At 45.3% G+C, this 18,997-nt stretch overlaps 1 protein-coding gene across 1 annotated transcript in view; it reads right to left on the bottom strand.

Annotated features, from left to right (window-relative positions):
- ITIH5 (inter-alpha-trypsin inhibitor heavy chain 5) overlaps positions 1 to 17,563 on the bottom strand; it is a 74,968-nt gene extending 57,405 nt beyond the window's left edge. The window contains 2 exon segments of the mRNA XM_025445099.3: positions 8,364 to 8,408; positions 17,373 to 17,563. Coding sequence (XP_025300884.3) covers positions 8,364 to 8,408; positions 17,373 to 17,462 — 135 coding nt within the window. The 5' untranslated portion in view covers positions 17,463 to 17,563.
- Positions 17,564 to 18,997: the final 1,434 nt, after the last annotated feature.

Below are 18,997 nucleotides of genomic sequence, written 5' to 3'. Positions count from 1 at the left end.
TTTAGGAAGAAATCTCAGATTATATAGATCATGGGGAATTTTTATCTGACTTGCAGAATCTTTTAAAATTTTTCATTTGACAACATTTAAAAATCGGAAAGTTGACATAAACATCCATAATGCCATTTCTCTTGGAACAGACAGTGGGAGCAACTCTGCATGCACATTCCCATGTGGCCATAGCTGCTGGCATTAATGGTGCTGCTGCTTCAGATCAGACCCAAATCCTACACTCCCAGCTCCCCATGCTTACCATGGACACTGAGAGTGAGCAGCCATTTGCACTGTGCTTGTACTAAAATTTTTCTTATTCCAACTATATTCTACTCATTGACGTCCTCTGTTTTACCAGATTTTACATGGCCAAAGTCTGTACACCTAGGCTTAGTACACCATTATTCACAGTAGCCAAAGTGTGGAAGCAACCCAAGTGTCCGTTGACAGATGGAAGGATAAACAAAAGGTGGTTTATACTTATAATGGAATATGACTCAAAAAAAGGAAGGAAACTCTGATGTACACTACAGCATGGATGAATTTTTTTTTAAGATTTGTTTATTTATTTTAGAAAGAGAGAGTGCACTCAAGGAGGGAGAGGGGCAGAGAGAGAGGGAATCTCAAGCAGACTCCATGCTGAGCATGGAGACCAACTCAGGGTTCAATCCCATGACCCTGAGATCATGACCTGAGCTGAAACTGAGAGTCAGATGCTTAACCAGCTGAGCCACCCAGGGCCTCCATTGTGGATGAATTTTGAAGACTTCATGCTAAGTGAAATAAATCAGTCACAATAGGACAAATACTGTGTGGTTCCACTTATATGAAACACCTCGAATAATCAAATTCATTGAGACAGAAAGGGGAACAGTGGTCGCCAGGGGCTAGGAGGAGGGAGAATGGGGAGTTAGTGTTTAATGGGTACAGAGTTTCAGTTTTGCAAATAAAGAGAGCTCTGGAGATAGATGTGATGTCTGTAGGACAGTGTGAATGTACTGAAGACCATCAAACTGTATACTTTGCAGTGGTTTATAATAGGTAACTCTTAGGTTATGTGTATTTTGATAAAAAAAAAAGTGAAAAAAATTTTTGATGGCCACAGATTCTTTGCTTTTCTTGTCATTGACAGGTGAAGTATAATTCATTTATTTTTGAATCTGAGCCACAGGGACTTGCTTCATCTACAGAACACACTGGAAGTGGGGATTCTGAGTGGTCCAGTCAGTTGAGCGCCCAACTCTTGGTTTCAGCTCAGGTCATGATCTCAGGGTCATGAGATCGAGCCCTGCGTCAGGCTCCCTGCTCAGCATGGAGTCTGCTTAAGTTTCTCTCTCCCTCAGCACCCCGCCTCCCCTCTCAAATAAATAATCTTTTTTTTAAGATTTTACTTATTTATTTGAGAGAGAGAGAGAGAGAGAGAGAGAGCACGTGGGGATGGGTAGAGGGAGAAGCAGACTCCCCGATGACCAGGGAGCACAACGTAGGGCTCCATCCCAGGAACCTGAGATCATGACCTGAGCTGAAGGCAGCTGTTTAATTGACTGAGCCACCCAGAAGCCCCTCAAATAAATAAATCTTTTTTTTTTTTTTTAAGTGATGATCTGGGACTCTAAGGCCAGGTCACAAAGAAGCCTCAGCTCTTGTGCTCAGGTGTCTCCCAACACTCTCCTGGAGGCCTTGAGTCACCACATTAGACTGATCCTCTTGTGCTGTCCATGTGTAGGACTGCAGTCGACAGAACCAGCTGAGCCTGGCTGCAGCCATGCCTGTCAAGGAGCCCAGCACACGAGAGAACTATAGTGAACCCTCAGCTCGTCTGCCAATCAAGTGACTACACGGACATCCTGTGGCCCGAAGAATCACTGGGCTGAGCCCTGCCTAAATCCCTGCCCCACAGGTGCTTTAATAAAATGGTTGTCGCATTCGTTAAGCTACTGAGTTGCATTCGTTAAGCTACTGGGTTTACAGAGCAATAGAAACTGAAACACCTCATCTCTATGCATTTTATGGAGCAATAGAAACAGAAACACCAAATTCTAAGCTACTGGGGTGGGGAAAGATTTTTATAGAGCAATAGAAACTGAAACACATCATCTCTATGCATTTTGTTTTGTTTTGTGAACTTCTACATATTAGAAATACCCCAGGAATCTCCCTGGAGGAAGTCACAAAGTTACAAAGTCATAAAGATAAAATATAAAGAATAAGAGTCTAACTCCCTTGCTTTCCCAGCCTAGGCCACAGCGGTTTACTTCCTCGAGTCCCACAGGCAGGAGGCCATCCCTCCAGTGCCAGAACCTGGAGCCCTCACTTCCAATCCCACCTCTTTCATGAAAGGAGCTCAGAGGCAGCCCTGCAGCTCGGCAGTTCAAGGCTTTTCCATGTGATCACTGTCAGCTAGCTAGTAAAATACAGCCCTCCAAACATACACTAAATATCATTCAGTCTTTGTGGCGGACTCACAAGTGACCGGGGTGCCTCACTTTCCACCATCACACCGTAAACATTCGACACTCAGGACATCAAGCCCAAGCCACTCCACGCTGCTTTCATGTTCCAGCATTTTCCAAACGTTCTATTTTTTTTTTCAAAAACGTTTTTATCAACCTCCAGCTTGCCTCTTTCACACAAAAGTAGAATATTAATTTGGAAAAGAACCTAGTAAGTTCCTAGCTGAGAGACACAAAGTGACAGCTGCAGGCCATTCCCAATGCAATCGAGCTCCTTCCGTAGATAATCCTTGCCCATCACTGTTCTGACAATAATTTGAAATTGTCTTCACTTGGTACACTTGAGACTGCTTGTGATGTCATGCTGATTTGTCCTTCTTCATGAGATCCTTGTCAGTTATCCTTTCATTAAACTTAAAATGTGCAATTAGGAGACGCCCGACAAAACCATAAGTTGAACTATGATGGGATTTTTTGGTTTCAGAGGGGGGTTTTTTGGCCTCACATTAAGATTACGGATATTGTAGAAATTTTCCACACTATTACATCAAAAATAGGACACATAGTTTATGAGCCCAAGAGACAGATTGAGAAAAGTTTCAAGAAACTATTTTAGTTTTATTGCTCCTGCCCAGTTACTATTTCCCACAGGAGCCCCCACTGCTACTTAGGCCTGGTGGCCCTTGCCCTGCCGGACAGCACCCTTAGTCCCCAACCTACTAAACCACTCATGCGCACATCTATCCCCACCCCCTGGCTGCTCATCCCTTCCCCCAACCCTACTAGACTGTACACATGGGCAGAACAGGGACTAGAACTTATTCATCTCATTTTTTTTACCCATAGCTGTCAACATAGAGCAAAACTCAGAAGCATTTATAAAATGGAATTATCGAACAATTTAATTGTTGGACAATTAAAGAAGAATATCTATCCCTTCACTAAAAGAAATGGTAATTAACTCAAATTTATTAACCACTACTATAGATTAAATTCCATGGAAGAACTATTACACATGGATCCTTCTCTCAAGGCACCTATGATCGCATTTGGAAGAAAGCATTAAAAAAAAAAAACCCATAAAGCAACATAGGAAGATATATAGGGATACACATATTCACTCATTGCCCAGAAGACCTTCCAGAGCTCAGAAGAAGGAGAAATCAGTGAGGTCTGTAACAGTAAGAAAAGGTTTTAAAAATAGATGTGGAATTTGTATATGGTGAAGGAAGAAGAACAAAAAGAACATTCTAAAAACACAAAAGGCACAGAAGCAGAGATGAGCCTTAGCACATTCCTGGAACAAAAAATCGAGGAGTTTAATTAGAAAGGGGGTTACGGTGTGAGAAGAATCCCGGACAGGTACATAAGACTGTCAGGAAACCCCGATGCCCAAAGCCAAGCACAGAACTTGGAGCAGCAGAGGCTTGTAAAAATTTGTCATAGAAGGGAGGATATAAAAGAGGTGCTTCAGTTTTTTTTTTTTCCCCAATGCACCATTCTTAAAACTCCAACATGCTCTCCGTATTTATATTTAACTCATTATTTCATGGGAGGATATCAACTGGAAAATAGGAGGCAAAAATCAAGTCTTCCTGTGACAAAACAGCTGCTTCATTATTTCTCCTACAAAAGCTAAACAGATGGAAAAGCAGTTTGAGGCAGGGAGTGTCTTAATTAGCTGCTCAGGGGACCAAAGCCTTCTGTGTGACTCATGTGAGTCACTTAAGACCAAGCCACCCAGAGGATGTCCTGAATTACCCAAGATGCCATCTGGAAATGTAACTGAGCAATGCTTGCAACGGCATCGGCCAGAACCAGGTCTCTTCCAGAAGATTAACCTTTTATCGTTTTATTCTGGTCTAACATTTCTCTAGTGACCATTAGAAGAAATAACTTTGGAGAAGGCAGAGGACCTTAGATATCATGTAACTCCTCATTGCCTCACATGATAAAGGAGAAGACTGGCCACCTGGCAGTTGGTGGACTCTGGGTCCAAGGATGTCGACTGCACCTTCATGTCTCTCCCTTTTGAGAAAAAAACAACCCAGCCCATGTCATTGTTACATGACACCCCCACCTGGTGAAACAATTTTGCTCCTCTGTAGACCGAGTGTGGCATCAGCTCTGGATTGCCTATTTGTGATAATGACATTCTTTAAAAAAAAAAAAAAAAAAAAAAAACGATTTTTATTTATTCATGAGAGAGAGAGAGAGAGGCAGAGGGAGAAGCAGGCTCCGTACAAGGAGCCTGATGTGGGACTCGATCCCAGGTCTCCAGGATCACACCCCGGGCTGAAAGTGGTGCTAAAATAAAACGTAAGTATCATCTTTACGTAGAGGGAAAAACCTTACTCTGTACACCTCCTAACAAAAGATAAACCAGATGGCTGGAGGCAGAACAAAGGAGACAGACACTAACAGCAACTAACCTTCAGTGAGGTAACGATGCCCAGCACCATGCTGGTTGACTATATCTGCTGTGTTCTTGAGGCTCTGGCATTTGGGACCTTGCTCTTGGAGAGACTGTCCCCCCAGGGCAAGCTGATTCCCAGAGACAGCCAACTACTCCTGCATGAGCACAACTTTGATACACAACCCACCAGTCCAGAGCTCACACTCCCAACCACCTCCTTTGTCGAGCTCTTACATGCCAAGCCAATATTCCCTTTTCCCCAAGTCACCCCAGGGCTGGATCCTAGACAACCAGAGACCCCCATGGTGCCTCCTGTTTTAGGGGATCTGTGAGTACAAACGTCTTCCTTCATGATGATCACTTCCAGATCTCCATGTCTTACCATGTCTGCTTAAAACAAACCCCAAGTGCAAGTTTTAGAATACCTGCTATGAAGAAAATGCCAAGACATGGTCTTGCCACCAAGAGGTTAAGTGACGAGAGTGAAAACCAGGCCACTATCTGTTAAGGGCTGGAATACTCAGATACAAAGATACCCTTACTTTTTAAAATATAAATTTTCTTTGCATGAGTGTTGCCAAAGAGCATCATAAAAAGGGTATCCGATCAATTCAAAAGAAAATCAAGCAAATCCCTATGGTTCATGAGCTGGCAGTGATAGGAGACTAACAGCTGTTGCCATTCACATTCTATTCATTAGTCAGAGAACATTCAGAGACCTTCACATTGGTGCAGACAGCTAGAGCATAATATAGAAGACTCATAGGATAAACTGAGGCCACAGAAGCAGGCTGCAGTCAGACCACACAGGCCCTTACATGTCCTTGGAGTATATTCTATAGGTAACGTGGACTCACCAAAGACATTTTCCAAAGAGAATGATGCATCAGGTCTACTGCCGGAAAGATCATTCTAGTACCCGTCGGATGTATAAATAAAGTTCATGTTAAAAAGACAGAATGCATGGAAAAGTAAGACTTTTTAAAGTTCTTGGAGATTTCCAAGAAAATCTAAGTGATTAAATAAACATTCTAAGCCTAAGGATCAAAAAAAATCTTTGAAACCAAAAATGACAACTCAAAGGCTATGAAGAAAAGATGAACTTATTTATTACTGGGTAACTTAACCTCTACATGGAAAACCTACCACAAGCAATGTTAGTCGACAAATGACACATTTGGGGAGGAGTTCTTCCAACTCAGGAGACAGAGCAGCTCTAGATCTCTAACATACTGGCCACTGAAGGATAAAAAAAAAAAAAAAAAACACAATGGAAAGTCGGGTACAGGACACACGCGCACACACACGCACAAACAATTCACAGAAGAACCGCTCTAAGCAGCCAATAAATGTTATTTTTTAAAAAGTATAAATTCATTAGTAGTCAGGCAAATGCTAAAGCAACAGAGACAGCACTTATATCTAAGACACCGACAAGCCAAAAGGAGTAATTATATGTTTGCTGGCAGAAATGTGCATGTTAGTCATTGCTGATAGACATGGAATCAAGACAGATAGTAAGTATTAAGAGCAATAGTATTCAAAAGCTGTCTGATGACATCTCTCAAAAATGTAAAATGTCCATGCACTTTGATCCAGCAATCTTCCTATTGAAAAAGCTAGCCCATAGAATAAAAAACACCCACGTAATAGAATAAATAAATTTTTTTAAAAAAAGTTTTGCATCATTTTTTACAGGGGCCATAAAACTGGAGACAACTTGAAAGCTCATCCACCGCAGAATGCCTAATACATTACGGTGTGCCAACGCCCAACGACCTGGAATATTTTTCACCTTCTAAAGGAATGGATACAGTTAGGCCAAGTGAAATATTGTTGCTCAAAAATAGTAAGAAATGGAAAAAGAGACCTGTACTTGAGAAGGCGGGGCGTGTGTTAAGAGCACACACAGAAGCCAGCTGTGGGACCCCAGCCCCTCTCTACCCCATTTTCAAATTCAAGTTCTAGGGAAGACAGGGTCTTCGGTCCGTCTGGTTCATTGCTGTATTTCGATGCCTACACTGGGGCAGCGTAGAGAGTGAGCATTCAAAAAAAAATACCAGTTGGCATGAATGCCTGCATGAGCGAATGAGGGCATGCACCGGTCTTGCCGGGAGGCTATTCTCCATGAGTCTCTGATGTTTCGGCCCGTTTTCCGAGCCAAGGCACCAGCTACCTTTGTTCTGAACTGTCTCTTCAAGGATGTTTGGAGAGTGAACGGCTCTGGTCAAGTGAGGCGGCGTCTCCCTCCAGAGCAAAGGGGAAGTTGGTTTAATATCTAGAACAGTAAAGAGGATGTGGCCCTCCAGGGACAAAGGTCAGGCAGGCTTAGTGCTCATAAAAGGGTCAGGTTCCCTACATGCAGAGCTCCCCTCGGGTGTCGGTGTCATCGGGGCCTCTCCGGGTGACCACATGGGAACGGATCAGGGCCCAGGAACCGGGCAAATGCGGACGCTCAGGCACTGCCATTCTGGGAGCAATAATCGCCCTCTGTCCCTGACCCGGAAGCCTCCTGTTTTCTGCTGGCATCCACGCAAAGGCAACGAACTCACTTCTTGGCAGGGTTGTGGGGGGAAATCCAGGATCTTCGCGATTTTTGACATGCTCACGTTCATGCATGTCTGTCTATGACGATGTGAACATGTGATGAATGACGAAGAGATTGACAAGGGTCAAGGAAGAAGGGAGAGGGGGAAGCCAAGCAGAGAAAAACAAGAATCCGACGTCACAGCCCGACTGCGGCTAGAATCGAGAGGCCCTGGAGGGATGCCCACCCCTGGAGCCCAAAGGCATGTCCCCACATTCTGATATGTCCCTGCCTACACACTGGTAACAGAGAACCGAGGTCGGTTCGAATAAACTCTTCAAGTTCCAGAACATGCGCCCAAGTTCCAATCTGCTAGTTGCCCAGAGGCAAGGAGAGCCTTGCTCAGCTCCACGACCTGCAGCTCTATCTACCAAGGTCCAGCCTTTGCTTGATTTGGGGTGGTTCACTTCACTACAAAGCCTCTGTTTCTTGTGTAAGAATGCCATAGAAAGTAGAGGTCTAGTTGAGTTTTTTTAATTTTTTTTAAAGATTTTATCTATTTATTCATGAGAGACACAGAGAGAGAGAGGCAGAGACACAGGCAGAGGGAGAAGCAGGCTCCCTGCGGGGAGCCCAATGCGGGACTCGATCCCAGGACCCCAGGATCACTCTCTGAGCCAAAGGCAGATGCTCAACCACTGAGCCACCCGGCGTCCCTTTAATTTTTTTCTTAAAGGCTTTGAAACTCCATCCTCTGTCCTTAGAGCCCTACTGAAATAAGCAAGCCTCTTTCCAGAAAGAAAAGTCCACTTCAAGAAAGCCTTATAAAAACTACATTGTTTAATGTCAACATTCTTCTACAAGCAACTTTACAAGCTTTGGAGGAGCTGCAAGCACAGCCAGGGCCTGGTTCAAAATACTTGGAAGATTGAGGGCAGAAGAGACCCTGCAGGGGCACCAGGGACATACATACCAGCCTTTGCAACAGTCGGACCTGCCTTGGCACACTGAGTCCAACCTGTAAGAAGAAGAGAGTCATGAAATAACGATTGTGAGCTCATTCTGAAATGAATTTCATGGGGGGGGGGTGTTAATTATCTATTCAGAGTCACAGATTTTGATCCTGAAAAAAACCCATACTGAAAAGGAGATTGGACCTTTGATTAGGAAGCTGCCAAGCTAGAGCCAGGATCCATCCCTCTCAGGGATGGTTGACTGCTTCCCCCCCACCCCGAGGGCACCACCCCATCACCTGCATGCTCTTCTGTCTCTTAGAGGACCATGAAATGACAAGAACAAAGAATTCACCAGAATATCTGTACTCCCATTTTATTTTATTTCCAGCTTGAAAAGAAGCTCTTTGCTATTGCGTCTATCACCAGGAGTAAATGGATTCAATTCTACTCTGATGGGTTCATTATTCAACTCAAAACTTGAGGAAACTCTGCAAGCAAAACTGAACTCACTGTGAATTTTTTCACTCCGTTTTTTCTGGCTGTTTTAACTATACTCTCCCACATGTGGAGGAGGGGCATGGGACGGTGATAAAATCCTCATTAAAAAAAAAAAAACTGTATTAATGAATCAGCCACTTCTGGAGTAATTTAAAAGTCCTAGCTGGTGGTTGAACATTATTCACAGCAAATCATTATTTAAAGAAAGTGTTAAACTGCTATTGCTGTGAGTAATAAGTCATCCTTTCTGGAGGGTGATGTGATCACGTAGATCAAAAACTTGAAAAATATGCCTGGACTTTATACATCTCTTTTTTCTAACAGCTCTATGATGTGTAATTTATAAATAACATAAATGATTCACTTAAAGTGCATACCTCAGTGTTTTTTAGTATATTCATAGAGTTGTGCGCCCATCACCACTGTTAATTTAGAACATTTTTATTACATCAGAAACCCTGCACCTCTTACCTGTCACCTCCCAACCACTAATCTACTTTGACCCTGTGGATTTACCTATTCTGGACATTGTGTAGGAATGGAATCATAAAATATATAGTCTTTTATGACTGGCCATTTTCACTGAACATAATCTTTTCTTTATATATATACATATTTTTTATTTAAATTCAATTTGCCAACATATAGTTTAACCCCCAGTGCTCATCCCGTCAAGTGCCCCCTTCAGAGCCCATCACCCAGTCACCCCATCACCCTATCATCCTCCCCTTCCACGACCCTTTGTGTGTTCCCCCAGAGTTAGGGGTCTCTCATGGTTTGCCTCCCTCTCTAATTTTTCCCCACTCAGTTTCCTTCCTTTCCCTTATGGTCCCTAACATAATCGTTTCGAAGTCATCCCTGCTATAGCATTTATCAATACTTCACTCATTTTCATGTCTAAATAATATTCCACTGTATGGATTTCCGACATTTTTTTATCCATTCACAGGTGATGTCCAGGTTGTTTCCAGTTTTTGGCTATTTTGAATAACATGAAACATATATAAACATTACCATGCAATCTTTATGTTGGACATAGCTACCCAGGAGTGGAATGCCTGGGTCATATGGTGAATTTAAGGTTGACTTTTTAAGAAAGTCTCAAACTATCTTCCGAAGTGGCTGAAACATTCTTCCATTCCCATCAGTATGCATATCTTTTAATTTAAGAAATTCTACTTACAGAAAATTAGCATAAAAGAAAAAATAAGAAAACTCTTTGCAACGATTAAAACAACTGTTAATAATTAGCAATTGCCTAAAATTAAAAGAAGTGTGGTTCAGTATATTATTTTAAAAAGTGGTTCTTTAAAAAAAGGGAAAAAAAGTGGTTCAGTATATTATTAAAAAAACGAAGTGTGGTTCAGTATATCATTCAGTATATTATGATGCAGGGATTCATTAGAACACAGCTATAGAAAATAATGATGTATGGGATGCCTGGGCGGTTGAGTGTCCAACTCTTGGTTTCGGCTCAGGTCATGATTTCATGGTAGTGAGATCGAGCCCTGAACCAGGCTCCCCACTCAGCCAAGGGTCTGCTTGGGATTCTCTCTCTCTCCCTCTCCTTCTGTCCCTCCTGCTTATGCTTGCACTCGCTTGCTCTCAAATAAACAAATCTTTTAAAAAGGAAAAGGAAAGAAAAAAAGAAAAGAATGATGTGTATCTATGTTTATTGGCATCAATGTTTATTGGCATCAATAAACATTCATTTTACTGGACTTCAGTGCTGTTCACCAAATATTTCTCTAGCTGTCTGCCAGAAGTATTGCATTTTCTGGACCCATTGTGGGAAGGCAGGGACATGCAACCAGCTCCAGCCAACAAGTTAGGAATGTAAGTAGCACTTTTCACTTCTAGGTCAAGTGATTTAGTTACAGATGTACAATCCTCCAGAACTGCTCTTTTTCTTTCTGGTACAGTAATTAGCAATGTTTGAAATGGTAGCTGCTCATCAAGCTCAACTTCCCAAGTGACCACCACCAACCCATGACAGACAAGTTGTACAAGCAAGAAATAAATGTTTGGAATTTAAGACACTGAGATTTTTAAGACATTGTTACCACAGAATAACCTAGCCCATCCTGATTAATAGATCCATGACCCATTTTAAGTGATTAAATCTGGTAACAAAACGTTATATTTAACGTGATCTAATTTTTGTAAGTTTGAGTGTTGGTATGTGTAGAATGGGCACCGAAGTGCTAACGGCTGCTGCCTTTGGGTGACTGAATTCTTTTTCTTTAAACTTTCCTGTACTACCTCAGTTTTTCACAAATTAACATTTTACTTCCATAACAGAAACAAAACAATAAAGATGTTTCCATTTGGAAAACTCCAGTCATAACAGTAACTGTCTTCATCCCTATCCTCCCTTAATCTCCCCCTGGGGGGGAAAAAAAAAATATATATATATATATATACTATTGTAAATTATCGTTATAAGCCGCTACAGAGCCTCCTATTCTATAGAACATGGAATAGGAGAAATAGTACAGGATTTAGGTTGACACTCACCACCCTGAGTCCAAATGAGGACCAAACGATTAGTAGGATGATACTGGTTTGTCTTTCTAAAATGAGGTGTTACGTCTGAGGCATTACCCAAGGAAAGCCATCGTAAACGTTCTGGGCAAGGTCTTCACCAGTTCTGCAGGTTCGTGTCAGGCCTTTCCCTTCCTCGAATTGTGGAATAGGCTGGGGACTGCTTAGCATAGCGATGGTCAGAAGGAAAGCCCAACCTCTCTCAGGTATTCTGATCTGTAATTGATCTAAAGTATTCTCTTTGAAGTTTCCTCCTCTGGAAAATAGGTTTTCCAAGAAAACAAACAAGCCTTAAGGAGAATAAGAGAAGTTGGTTTTTCATTTTTGAGATTTCTATCTGATGTCTCAGGGGATCGCCATGGCAGTGTTTCAGTCCAAGTTCAAACGAGACTGAACTAGAATCAGAGCTTCCCGGTACAGACAGACTACTGGTGCCAGCTGAGACTGGAACTGGAAACAACATCAAGGTTGTCATCCTTGTTTTTAGTTAGGAATTCTTGATCCCTTTTATTGTTTGAGTGTTTCCCCATGCCTCATAAGAATATGGGAACGGGGTTTAAGGACAGATATGTAACCCACCTCGGCTCACTGTCAAGGACTGCCGTTGAGTAGTAATCTCAAGAGCTTGGGGGCTTTAAATCATAGACATAAGAGATGGCTCAAGTAAGATTCTTTACCCCTACTGAGCTGAGCTTATTTCTCCAGCATCAGAATGAAAGATGTCCAGGCTACAATATTTATTGAGAAACACAAGCCATGAGAAACATTAAGCCATGATCCTTGCCATCAAGGACCATATGACACAACCCGAAAGAAAGAAACATGAAAACTTAATAGGGTAGTTTTTGTAAGTTACAAAGGAAATGGAAAAAAGTAGAGTTCAGTATTGCCCCAGAGTGACCATGAGATGTTTTATGTTTGGAAGAATGGTTCAACCAGCCGTGTGGGCATTTTCTGGAGTGGAATGAAAGGGCAGGAGAAACTGATGGAGCATCAGGTTCCATACAGCAACTACACTGAGAAATAGTTTCAGAGATCTACCACCACCTCCCCAATGCGTAGGAACCAAGCAGCGCTCACCACCAGGAGGTAGAGGGTGAGTGATGATTTCCTTTTCACAAAGAATGCAGCCATAACACTGTCAGGGCTTTGGAGTCTGGAATCCCCCATCTACATGATTAGTTAGTCCAGCTATACATAGATAGCAGGCACTGCTTATATATTCATAATTTGAGTAATAGAGACTGTACTTTCCCCCAAGATTTATCAGTGTTGGATCACGACTAGAAGAGAAGAGAAATACCCTTAGAGCCTTCCAAAAAAGTCCATAAATGGGAAAGAGCATGAAAGAGAGGAAAATAGTGAGACCTAATTCTAACCAGGGTGAAAGATGCTCAGAATACACAGAACACAGACGCTCTCTCTGGGCATGGATGCTTTGACGACCCAGGTTGCCTGAACAGAGATGTCTGGGTCCCCTAACAGGTCCAGGGGATGCTGCCTTTGGGCTAACCTCAGCCATACCCCCAGCAAGGGACAGAAGTGGTGAGTTCCTGCAGGGCTCTGTACTGAGAACCTACCTACCAGTTGGCCCCTATCCCCATCTCCTGAGGGTTTTGTGATCCTGAAACCAAGATTCACGAACTCAGGAGTCAGTGCCTCACAGATCTGTTAGAGCACCTGACACATAACCAAGGGCCACCAGTTGGAAAGGCAGTGGAGTCGCCATCTGTCACCTCGGTAACTCGACATGCCTCACACAAAAGTTTCATTCCTCCGGAGTAATGTTGCTCCAGGATGTTCAGCTAATAACCATTGGTAATTCAGGGCACCCATAACCTCAGCCCTGAAGAAGATACTTCACTACCAAACAATTTCCAGGTAGGTCTTAAAAAAAAAAAAAAATTACACTGGCCTTAGGCAAGTCACTAAATTCTGGAAACAAGCTGAAAAAAAGCTTAGGTCTCCATCCCATGGCCCCAACTTCCTAAATAGAGCCAGCCAGCTGCTCCTTGGCTACAGAGAGTTAGCCGGGGTCTCTGACGGGACCCCCAACAGCACGGGAGGCAAGGCTGCTTTCAGTGCAGCATCCAAGGTTTAGGGAAGACTGCTGGTTAGGAAAATTAAGTCACATAAACTCATGCACCTGGTTCTCAATACGCCCCTCTCCGCCCTCCCCCTTCCACTCAATGAAACAAGAGATGGCTGGTTTGGGAGTGAGTACATCTCTGGACTCTCTCCCACAGTATCCTCCTTCCCCTTCAGTTCGATGACTCCTTTTTAACAATCACACGCATGTGCATAAAGGAGACAGTACTGAGTGGTCCCAAGCTCCCAAAATCTTTTACTGACCTCACTTTTTAAAGACTTAAGAACAAAAACTAAAGAATGCTGTCTTGATGCTTGATTTGCGTTTCCAAATGCAGGGATTTGGTTCTGAGGGACAGATTTTAAAAAACTAAAACTCCAGAAATTCTCAATTCAGGGGATCAGAAATGTCTCCCCACCATCGACATGGTACCACAAGCATATCCTGAACACTGTCCATATGCCAGGAGCCACAAATAAAAACAAAAAAAGTTAAAATCACATTGAAACAAATTCTATCATGTTATAAATAGGAAAGTGGCTTGGTCTCTGGAGGAGTCCTTGAAAGCCTGACTCAGGTTCTAATCCAGGCTCCGCATGTATCACTTGGGCCTATCACTTCCCCTGGGTGGACTTCCGTGGTTCTCCTGGAAAGTGAGCAGCACACCGAGGCTTTCCTTATAGTGGTGGGCAGAGATTTAGCCAGGCTGTCCATAAACAACAAAAATAACTAATACCACTTTAATGCTCACTGAATGCATGTACTCTGTGTGAATTAACCCACTGAATCCTCAAAGCCACTGTAAGAGCAGAAGTGGGTTTATTATTTTATTGTTATTATTATTATTTAGAAGCTAATAACACATAAGCTTCAAGATCCCTCACTGGCACAGTCCCTCAACCACAGGTGATGTCTGGGGTGGTTGTCAGCCTGAAAACCCACAGCATTTGTTGTGATTCATTTATCATCCTAAATAAATGTTTACTTCGGCACCTAATTTTTGTGGCCATAATTTGATACTCTGTTCCTTCAAGAGGCTCTACCAATTATGTAAACTTTACTTGCCTCTAAAAACCCTTATCCACTCCTGCCAATGAGAGTAATGATTCTATCTTGCAGATGATGAAACTGAGAAACTGAGAGACCCAGAGAGGTTAAGTCAAGTACACACAGCCGGTTGGTGCTGGGATGCACAACTGAACCCAGGCAGCCTGGCTCCGGTTGGAGTGCTCTTCACCATCTCCTTTATTGTTTCTTCTTATTTTTACATGGAGCCACTAGCAAATTCTCTGGGACATTAGGAACACTCAATAATAATTAGTGGCTAGCGTTATTTTGTAAATTAAAAAAACTGCTTTTGTGGTAACAGGAATACAGCCCTATCCTGATTTAAGGAAAACTATATCAATTTGAAATTTAAGAAACAGGTAAATCTGTAACAGGCTGCTTTTATACGAGTCTTCCTTTGGAATATTAATTTCCTGAAAGATTCTTTTAAAGTGATATTATTCTACATGTGGTCGGTGGATCATCTATATCAGAATCACCTAGGCCCTACCCCAATCCTTGTAGATCTAAACTGATGGGAGTGGGCGCTCAGGAAGCTCTGTATTTAATGAGCCCTCTGAGGGTCCTCTTCATACCGAAGTTTGGAGACCATTGCTGAGAGCAATCCCTCACTCTGGGCGATACTGTTCACAAATGGAGCGGAGGACCAGAGGGGAGAAAGGAATTTGAATTTCAGGTGTTATTAGGAATATTGCCAACTGAAGGTAGGCAGCAAATAACAACTGCAGTGCAAGCTAACAGGCAGGTTTCACGTATGTTAGAATCTACATAAAACTGACATATTCATTTACATTTATAAATTGAGTTTACACATCATTTTGAAGACCATAATTATAGAGAATAAGCACCAGCTATGTGCTACACGTAGCCAGGTACTGCTCTACGTTTCCATCTTCAAAATCCTTTTAATTAAGTGATTTCACCATCCCCATTCTAGAGATGAGTAAACAGAGACTCATAGGCAATAAGTAACTCTCCAGGGAGGGCAGAGCCAGGATATGGACCAGAGAAGTCTGGTTCTGGAGAATCCTACATCTCTCTCTCTCTCTCTGTCTCTCTCTCTCTCTCTCTCTCTCTCTCTCACACACACACACACACACACATACGTGGTTGTTTTGAAGGTTTCTTTTTTTAATAGAGATAAAAAGGTAATATTTGCTGATTTTCATAGAACTTCATGTCTTACAAATTTTTGTCTCAGTCACTTTCTAGATGAATAAATAGTGCTGTGTTTTGAAGGCAGCATGAAATTGCTAAAATGGGCCAAACCTATGTTACTCTATGCAGGAAAAGTTTAGAATGTTAAGCCTACTTGCACTGGCAGATGTTGGAGCTTTAATCCCTCCTCCTAGCTCATAAACAGAATCCTTGTTTCATTTCCTCCCACACTTTCCTCTCTCCACTCCCCCCCCCCCAAAAAAAAAAAAAAACTTTCAAGTTCTTTATCCCAAATTCCTTCCCTCTGGCTGTACAGCAGCCCAGGCCGGACAGCAAGAGGTAACTGGAAGTGCTGACCCTGAACCGAGCACTTTAGGCGTATTAACTACTCAATCCTTAATACCCTATTATTTCCCCCACTTTACAGAATTGGAAATTGAGGCCCTGGAGAACTTTCCCAGTATCACAGAGCTGGCAATTGACAGACCCAGCTGCCTGACACCAAGCGCGTGCCCTCAACCACTTACTAACACGTCTACTGTTTCTCGAGCGCCCACTGCAAAGGGCAAAGTCAAGGCAAGTCTTTCTTTCTGGATCCAAAGCCTGCCCTCCCCCGACCCCCGCCTCTCAGGCCCCTGGAACATGCACTCTTAGTCCTCCTGACGACCCTCCAAGAGAATGGCCATTTCTTTCAAGGTACAGAAAACACATCCATGTGCAGAGTCAACAAGAGAGTAACCATCTTCCAGATTTCTCTTCGAACCGAGGTGCTGGAAAAGGGGAGGAGAAGTATGACTACTTATCTCTTGTTCCCATCACGGGAAACACGCTTTAAGCTAAACGATTTTAAAATAATTTTAATGATAACGTGTGTAAGCAGCACCAGGGGATGCAGATAAGCACTGCCTAGTTTCATTGGGACACGGCCATTTCTCCCTATAAGGTCTTCACCTTGATATTTGCATCAGTTCGGCTTATGTTTTTCAAAAAGCTTTTCCGTTCCTCAGACTTGGCATTGAGACTTCATACCTGCAGGGTTTATCCTACCTGAGAGGTTAAACCTTTCAAAACTCGAAATCTGCAGCAGATGCACAGAACATGAACTACGGTAAGTGAGCTCTTGGTTGGTGGTGGAGCCCGGCCATCAGGCCACCTCCGAGCTGCTGCCCCACTGATGAGAACCTGATGGGAAAGTCGGGTTCCCCTGGCTTTCAGATGGAGAAAGTGGAGGAGAATTTGCAACTTCTAGATCGTGCTTTTTCCTCTGATCACCTGGGCACAAGTCGCAACACGCCACCCCCTACATGCATCTTAAAGAAGAAACGTTGGCATTAACTTGGGGCTCTCTCCCAAGAAGGAACACCACCAACAGGAGCCAGGATTTGGTTCTGCAGGGCTTTCCAGTCCCAGACACATTTCTGCAGGCAAGTGACATCCAGACTCTCGCCCAGAGGGACCGACAGATGGGGAGGCTCGTGAGCAGCCGCTGGGGGGACGGAGAGGACAAGGGGGGACGATGCGACAGGAGGGGGGTGATCCCTGCCTTCCTGACGTCCGGGAGCCCTCCAAGGCCGTCTGTCCTACAGCCACGCGCCCGCCCGAGGAAGGCGGCCGGAGGGATGGCAGCCCGCGCCCCGGGCCGTCTCGGGGTCCTCCCGCCTCTACTTACTCGCTCCGAAGTGTCATCCCGGGGCCGCGCCTCTCGCGTTGACCCCGCGCACAGCGGCAGCCCCAAGCACAGCCCCAGCAGCAGGAGCATGGCGGGGCCGGAGCGCGCGGCGGCACCGGGGCCCGGCGGGACGCGCGCAGGGGACAGCTCCCGGCTCCCGGCTCCCGGCTCCGCGCTCCGAGGCCGCGCTCGGCCCCGCCCCCCGGGCCCGGCCCCGCCCCAGGCCCCCGCCGGCCCCGCCCCCTGGCCCCCGGGCCCGGCCCCGCCAGCCCCCGGCCCCGCCCCCTGCCGGCCGGCCCCGCCCCCGGCCCCCGCAGGCCCCGCCCCCGGGCCCGCAGGCCCCGCCCCCTACAGCCCCGGCCCCGCCCCCCGCGCCGACCCGGGTCCCAGTCGGGTCCCCACAGCCCCCGGGGGCGGCCCGCCCTTCAGCTCCGCCCTCCAGACCCCATCCCCTCCGTCGCCTTCTGCTGCCACCTTCAGGGCTGGGGGCACCCGCCACCCGACCCCCAAATCTCTCTCTCCTGCGAGGTGTACAATGCTTCTTCCCCCAGCAGCTCCAATTCCCGTGGCAGGAGGATGCGCGAGTAGCGATCCTGACCCCCAGGACCCTGCTCGCCCTCCGTCACCTGCTCTGTACCCCCGGCCCCCGCCGGTGGTGTCTACAGCCGCATCCCTCACCTGCTCTGTACTCCCTCGCCTGTATACCCACCCCTGCCGTGTCTACCGCAGCATCCCTCACCTTGTATCCACCCTCACCTGTATATCCCACCCCACCCGCCGTGTCTACCTCCGCATCCCTCACCTGGTATCCCACCCTCACCTGTATATCCCACCCCACCCGCCGTGTCTACCGCAGCATCCCTCACCTTGTATCCACCCTCACCTGTATATCCCACCCCACCCGCAGTGTCTACCCCAGCATCCCTCACCTTGTATCCACCCTCACCTGTATATCCCACCCCACCCGCCGTGTCTACCCCAGCATCCCTCACCTTGTATCCACCCTTACCTGTATATCCCACCCCGCCCGCCGTGTCTACCGCAGCATCCCTCACCTTGTATCCCACCCTTACCTGTATATCCCACCCCACCCGCCGTGTCTACCGCAGCATCCCTCACCTTGTATCCCACCCTTACCTGTATATCCCACCCCACCCGCCGTGTCTACCGCAGCATCCCTCACCTTGTATCCCACCCTCACCTGTATATCCCACCCCACCCGCCGTGTCTACCGCAGCATCCCTCACCTTGTATCCCACCCTTACCTGTATATCCCACCCCGCCCGCTGTGTCTACCCCAGCATCCCTCACCTTGTATCCACCCTCACCTGTATATCCCACCCCACCCGCTGTGTCTACCTCCGCATCCCTCACCTTGTATCCACCCTCACCTGTATATCCCACCCCACCCGCTGTGTCTACCTCCGCATCCCTCACCTGCAATCTGTACCACCACCACCGCTCCCCACCTGCTAGCATAACGCTAACATGAGACCTTCTTACCTCTGCCCAGAGAGCAGCACACGCCTCTTGGCATCCTGCATTGATGCTTAGAAGCCAAATTAAGCGACGCTGATTACTAGTCCAATGCAGAAAGTGCTAGCAATGTGTCCCCTTTTATGCAG

The sequence above is a fragment of the Canis lupus genome, chromosome 2 (genome assembly GCF_003254725.2).
Source record: "Canis lupus dingo isolate Sandy chromosome 2, ASM325472v2, whole genome shotgun sequence".
In the NCBI taxonomy this organism is placed as follows: Eukaryota; Metazoa; Chordata; class Mammalia; order Carnivora; family Canidae; genus Canis; species Canis lupus.
Note: the sequence above shows the minus strand (reverse complement) of the source record. Positions and strands in the feature narration are given on the sequence as shown.